This window comes from Thecamonas trahens, assembly GCF_000142905.1.
Source record: "Thecamonas trahens ATCC 50062 unplaced genomic scaffold supercont1.9, whole genome shotgun sequence".
Lineage (NCBI taxonomy): Eukaryota > Apusomonadida > Apusomonadidae > Thecamonas > Thecamonas trahens.
The window spans coordinates 44279-50456 of NW_013657671.1; the positions used below are offsets into that span (position 1 = coordinate 44279).

The 6178-nt window shown below is 63.7% G+C and overlaps 4 protein-coding genes across 4 annotated transcripts in view; 1 reads left to right on the forward strand and 3 right to left on the reverse strand.

Moving 5' to 3' along the window:
• Positions 1-205, reverse strand: part of AMSG_02227 (mannosyltransferase) — a 1371-nt gene extending 1166 nt beyond the window's left edge. The window contains exon 1 of the mRNA XM_013905326.1: positions 99-205. Coding sequence (XP_013760780.1) covers positions 99-174 — 76 coding nt within the window. The 5' untranslated portion in view covers positions 175-205. The remainder of the gene's footprint in view (positions 1-98) is intronic.
• A 197-nt stretch (positions 206-402) lies between these two features.
• AMSG_02228 (uncharacterized protein) lies at positions 403-2632 on the reverse strand. The gene is made up of 2 exons (XM_013905327.1): positions 2537-2632; positions 403-2346 (listed from the first exon to the last, which is right to left on the reverse strand). The coding sequence occupies exon 2, from the start codon at positions 2313-2315 to the stop codon at positions 432-434; it is 1884 nt and encodes a 627-aa protein (XP_013760781.1). The 5' UTR covers positions 2316-2346; positions 2537-2632; the 3' UTR covers positions 403-431.
• Positions 2633-3197: 565 nt separating this feature from the next.
• Positions 3198-4447, forward strand: AMSG_02229 (uncharacterized protein; the record flags this gene model as incomplete). Its single annotated transcript, XM_013905328.1, has 2 exons — positions 3198-4333; positions 4378-4447. 2 exons carry the CDS (start codon positions 3198-3200, stop codon positions 4445-4447), a joined length of 1206 nt encoding a protein of 401 aa, XP_013760782.1.
• AMSG_02230 (uncharacterized protein) lies at positions 3539-5605 on the reverse strand. The gene has a single exon (XM_013905329.1). It carries the CDS (start codon positions 5566-5568, stop codon positions 4450-4452), a length of 1119 nt encoding a protein of 372 aa, XP_013760783.1. The 5' UTR covers positions 5569-5605; the 3' UTR covers positions 3539-4449.
• Positions 5606-6178: the final 573 nt, after the last annotated feature.

Consider the following 6178-nt stretch of genomic DNA (forward strand, 5'->3'; position numbering starts at 1 on the left):
ACACGCACACACACACACACACACACACACACACACACACACACACACACACACACACATTCGTGCTCACACACACACACACACACATTCATGCATACTTTCGGCTTGGACAGGGACCACAGAGAGGGCAAGAGTGGCTGCAATGGCAACGGCAATCAGCTGCCAAATACCCATGGTGCTCGGCTCGTCTGAGGTCAGCGAGAAGTGCTCCAAGTCCGCCAGCCAACCGCCTTGCCTGCCGCTGCCAGCCAACTACAACGCCCCCTCGCCATTCTTTCACACACACACACGCACGCACACACACAAACTCTCTCTCCCTCCCGATGACTTGCTCCCACCCACCAGGAACCCAGTATTGTATATAGCTGCAAACGGCATCGCTGATGTCGCCCTTTGCCCCGGGGGGGGGGCACCGCTCATTGTTGGGAGAGCTACAGCATGAACAGCTGGAACGGAGCCGTCTCAAACTCGGTCTTGGCGTCCATGGGCTCGGGCTGGGAGGTGAGACCGGCCACCCGCCGGAGCTTAATGGCCTCGTGGTGCCATCGCCGCTTCTCCTTGCCGATCCGCCGCAGCTGGTCCTGCAGCTGCTGGTTCTGGCGAATGAGGTGGTGGTACTGCTCCTGGATGAGCTTGAGCGCCGGATCGTCGGGCGGAAGGAGGGCAAAGAGCGAGTCAAAGTCGACCGGCTTGAGATTGAGGTCCACCGCGGCCACGACGTGCTCGACCGGCATCGACGGCCCAGAGCTGGTTCCGCCCGTTGCCTCGCGCGATGACGACGCCGATGAGACCCGCCCGCGCGAGCTCTTGCGCTTGGGATCCTTCTCGCTCTTGGCCCGCCGCTTGCGCGCCGCCGCCGCCGCCTCGGCCGCGCCGAGCTTGGGCGGCCGCGCCGATGGCATGACCAGTGAGCCACCGGGCTTGGGCCCGTCGGTTCGTGCCCCGAGCCCGCGCGAGAGAAGCTCCTGCATGGCCGAGAGTTTGACCGCCCGCGCGCCCGACTCGACAGACTCAAACTCGGTCTCGGCCACAATCGCCTCGGCCGCGTGCGCCGCAAGCAGCTCGTTGACAAGGTTGTAGACCACGGCGTGAGTCACCCCGGCAATCCGGACCACTGACGGCGGCAGATTCGCCGCGCCCACGTCCTCGTCGTCGTCAGCCGTTGGCAGCATGCGGTCGCGAACAGCGTCAAACGCCCGAGCCAACGCAAGAATGGCGCGCAGCTTACCGCCCTTGGTCACCTCGATGAGCGGTGGAACCGAGGTGGCGTCTGCAAGATCGGCCTTTGGCGTGGCAATTGCGTTGAAGAACGCCTGCGCCCGGTCAAGGTTCTCGTCGATAAACGGGTTGACCGGAATCATGTACGGCTCCTTCTTGCCAAAATGCCGCCCGTTGGCGAGATTCTGCAAGACCTTGGCCACAAGCATCAGCGACCGCTGCTCGCGCGGCCCAAGCGGCGCCGTCACAATGCCGTACACGTGCGGCGAGACAAGCGCCGGGCAGAAGAACCGAAGAAAGACAAAGCCGCCAACAGCAATGTGCTCCTCGTCCGGCCACCGCTCCAGCACCGCGGCCTTCATAAACTGGAAGAGCTGCGGGAACGAGGCAGGCACGTTGTCGAGCGACTCGAAAATCATCTGCACCACAATGTTGCAGTACAGGTTGAGCATCTGCAGGTTTGCTTCGATCGACTCGCCCTTGGCGAGCTTGGTCTCGTCCACCTCGAGCGAGAGGCCCTGCGAGAGCAGCTGCAGTACCGTCGGCTGCAGCGTGCCCGTGATGTAGCCCTCGCCACACCGCTTGGCATAGTCGGACACAATCTTGGTTTCGACGGAAATGCCGCGAAAGAGCTCAGAGACACGCTCGGTCGACGAGACCTCGCGCGTGATGGCCCACTTGAGCAGATCAAGCGACAAACCGTGCGAGTCAAAAATGGTCACCAGCGCGTGCGCCACCTTTTCCGCCTCGTGCCGCGAGCACGCATTGGCTAGCGCATCCAGCGCTGGCCACACTTCCGGCCCCGCCAAGAAGGCCTCAAAGTTCTCCGCAGGCGTCGGCTCGCGATTGGCCTCGGCCAGCTCTTCCAGCGACATGACCGAGAACGACCACTCGATGAGCTCGTGGCCTTTCTGCTTGGGCACAACCGTCAGCGCCTCGCCATCCTCCAGCTCGGTCTTGTTCCCCTTGCCGATCTTGGTGAGCTTGACAAAGGTACCATTTGACGAAGAATCCTCCACCATCACCCGGCCGTCCTCCCCCGCACCACCGTACAATGCCGCCCAGAGACCAGCAAGTCCGTCAGCACCACCGTACATGCCGACGACCGTCCGATGGTGATCGACTCACCTACCACCATACATGCCACCACCACCACCCAATCACCCCATCACCAGCCGGTCCCCATCGCATGTGTGTAAGTCGCTCCGCCTTGCCGCCGCGCCGCCTCCGCCACCACCGCCCCGCACTCGCCACCACCGACCGCCACTCGCGCCCCGCCCCACCTCGCCACAGCTGGTACACAGGACAGCCAACATACCTGTGAGGTTGAGGGAAGGAATGTCGTCGGTTTTGGAGGTCAGTGAGCCCCATACCTCGCTCGCCTCGCTCATACCCGCCCCCTCCGCCACAGCTGTGAGACAGGTGGCCTTCGCTCATTTGCCGTTACAACCCAATCGAAGGATTTATTGATATTTTGATTTGACTGGTGCCTTGCATCATCGGCAGACCACACGTCAGCGGCTCTCCACGCTCACGTCTCGAGTGGTCTCTCTGCGGCACTCATTGGTCTTGCATCAATGTGGGTGGCTTGATGGATTGGTCTGGCGTGTTGATGGAGGTGCAGCAATGTGTCAACCGGGCTTGTCGAGTCCAGCCATCACGGATCTTAACTTGCCTGGTACCAGGCCAAACACCACATCTGCCTCTTCCACCTCTCCTTTCTCTTGCACCCCACCCCACCCCCCCTCTATCGTGTCGCCATCGCGTCGCCATCGCGTTGCCACGGTGTCCAGCAGCAAATCGGCCAGTTTGGCCAAATCAGCCAAACACGACCAAACTCGGCCAACGGACTCACGCGATGTGGTGCGAGAGGCGGAGAGTCAGGAGAGTGCGAAGAACAGCCGTTGGTTGCGCCACCCGACTCTTTGACCATGGTGCGACGAGGCGGGCGAAAGCGGCTTAAAGAGAGCCTCTGTGAGATGCGGGCAGAGCTTGCGGCAGCCAATGCCCGGGCGGATGCGCTCGCGGTGCGGCTGGCAGACGAGCAGGCGGCGCATCAACGGACTGCGGCGGTGGGCGAGGCGAACAAGGCGCGAGCAGAGGCGATGGAGAGCAAGCTCAGCGCACTGCAGTCTGTAACAAGCCGGACCAATGAGATGGCGGCGAGCGAGAAGCGGGAGCTGCTCGATCGGATCGAGGCTCTGGTGGGGCGGCTGAAGACCGCGGAGCGGGCCGAGCTCGACGTCGCTGCGCTGACAAGCAAGTTGGCCGAGGTCCGGGGCGCTCTGGCGGCGCTCCGGGGCGCAGTGGCCCAGGTGCTCGCGTACGAAGCCGCGTTTAACGATGAGATGCTGGCGCACGATGCTGGGCGGCGAGTCATGCGCGAGGCCGAGGCGCGGGCGCGGGCGGCGCTGGCAGCGGACAACTCGGCGGACGACGGCGATGGCGGCGGTGAGGGCGGCGGGAGCGATCTCGACAGCAGAGGTAGCGGGGGGCAGTACTCGCTGGAGCGGATTCTGATGGGCCGCCGGGGAAAGGGGACAGCGAGGGCCGACCGGATCTCGGGCCTGGACCTGCTGCTGGAGGAGGAGGCATTCCTTCGCGCGTTACCGACCAAGGACCATCCGACGGCGGTGAAGGAGAACATCAAGCTGTTTCGCATCGCCATGCAGCAGCAGCACACCATCCATGATCTCGAGCGCAAGGTGGAGGATAGCGACGTGGCGACGGAAGCGCGGCTGAACGCGCGGGTTGTGGCGGCGCGATCGGCAGCCGATGCGCGGCGGCCGGTGCTTCGGCGGCTGCAAGCTACGCAGCAACGACTGTTCAAGGCCGAACACGCAGCCAAGGCTGCGGCCAAGCAGGTTGAGAGAGTACGTGGGCAGGAGGAGCGGTGGCGGACGTTTGCCCGAAACGCAAGCAAGGCTGCGGCCGAGCAGCGGGCGCGGCTGGAGCGGCAGATGGTGCAGCTGCGACGGGCTGCGGCGAGCGCGGCGGCGGCGTCGCGGTCGTCATCATCGACGACGCCGTACTCAATCCAAGGCATTGCAGCGCTGGCGGAGAACACGGCGAGCAGGCAGAGTGGAGTCGACGTGTCGGATCCGGGCGCAATCGGGTTTGTTATCGAGTCGGCTGCGGGCGGGGCGCTCCGAGCGCCAGCGCCGCCGTCTACTGGTGGCGGCGGGAGCGGGCCGCGGCGCGGGCGACGCATGGTGGCGGGGACTGGTGAGGCTATTGCGAGCGTGTCGGGATCGTGCGGATGACGTCGCCGAGCGAGATGACGCCGACAGGCATGCGCTTGTCGTCGACAACAAAGACGCGATGAAGGCCGGTGGAGGCAAACTTTGCAATGACGGTGCCGAGGGTGGCGGTTGGGCGGACTCCAACGACAGCCGGGAAGGTGACAAGGTTCTGCATGCGCGAGGCCGAGACAAAGTCCATGATGGGCGCAAAAAGGGCGGTGAAGGAGAACGACTGCTGGTGGTCGGTCTCTTCGGTTCCCGAGCCGCGGAGGACTTTGAGATCACGGACCGAAACGACGGTGACGAGCGTGCCGTCGTTGCTGTCGACGATCGCGCACGAGGTGACTCCGTTGTCGACCATGGCCTTGAAGGCGTCTGCAGCGAGAGCGTTGTCCGGGACCGAGACAACGAGGTCTGGGCCCGAGACGAGGGCGAGGTCGGCGACGGTGGCGTTCATGAGGTCGGCGCCGGGGGCAAGCTTGTGGATGTTGAGCCAGCGGACAAGCCACGACTGTGAGATGATGCCTGTCACCTGGCCGTCGTTGTCTGTGACGCAGATGCGGCGGAGGCCGCGCTCGCCGAGCAGCCGCATGACGGCGAGGAGGGCGACGCCGTTGGGGACGGCGACAAACGGATTGAACGACGAGATGTTGGCGGCGTCGGCGAGTGAGCCGACAAAGATCGAGTCTGCCGAGCCTGTGAGCGAGGCGAGGTCAGTGAGCTTGGCCTGATCGAATGAGGTCATGGCGAGGTGGACGAGGTCGACCATGTCGATGAGCCCGAGGTACGCGCCGGACTGCGGATCGCGGATGGGCATGGAGAGAACGTTGTGGTGGACAAGGAGGTCAAAGGCGTCAAAGACTGACCGGTCCGAGGTGATCTCGATCACCGTGTTCGGCTCAAACGGCAGGTCCGACGAGGTGGCAAAGATCTGGAACCGGCCGAGGTAGCGGTAGATGCGGGCGTCCTCCGAGGCGCCTGCCGGCGGGAGCTGCGAGACCGAGATCGGCGAGTCCTCGATCTCTGGGTCATGGATGTGGTACGCCGACTCGACGAGCCGGAGAATGTTGAGCGCAATGAGCGAGTTCGAGTTGGCGTCCTCAGACATGGTGACGCGGCGGTCTGTAGCGAAGGAGGTGGGAGTGGCTACGGGTCAGTCACGGTCGCCGCTGCCGAAAATGTTGCGCTTTTATGGTCAACAGGGTCGGTGGCCCAGAGTGACCCGAGACAGCTGGGAGGGAGACCCGGACTTATCCACGGCCCTGACGCGCCAGAGGGTCCATGACAATCGCTGGGAGCGGGTGCAGGTGTGTGGCACACATGAATACGTACGATTAGTGGTGTAGGAGACGAGTGGATGTGAATGGATGGATGGCGTGGCTTGGCTGTGGTGAGTCGGGAGTGACTCAAAAGGAGGCGGTGGCTGGCTGGCACCGCCAGTGACTCGACCGCTGACTGAAATCTCAACTGGCTGCCCGGTCTTGGCGTATGTATGCAGATGGTGATGGGATGGTGGTTTGAGGGGGTGGTGAGCAGGTGGAGTGGGATGGGTGGCCGGAGGGGTGGTGGGGGAGGTGGGGGTACTCACTCGACTCGACCATGGCTGGAGCGGCGGAGAAGAAGCGTCTGCAGCGCAATGCAGAGGCCATGAAGATGTATATGGTGGGAACGGGTGTGAGTGCAGTACGTGTACCTGTGTGTGTGTGGGTGGGGGGGGT

What these genes read in the sequence shown, in the direction of transcription:
- AMSG_02230 (XM_013905329.1), bottom strand. Translation starts at nt 5,568, where the DNA reads ATGTCTGAGGACGCCAACTCGAACTCGCTCATTGCGCTCAACATTCTC.
- AMSG_02228 (XM_013905327.1), bottom strand. Translation starts at nt 2,315, where the DNA reads ATGTACGGTGGTGCTGACGGACTTGCTGGTCTCTGGGCGGCATTGTAC.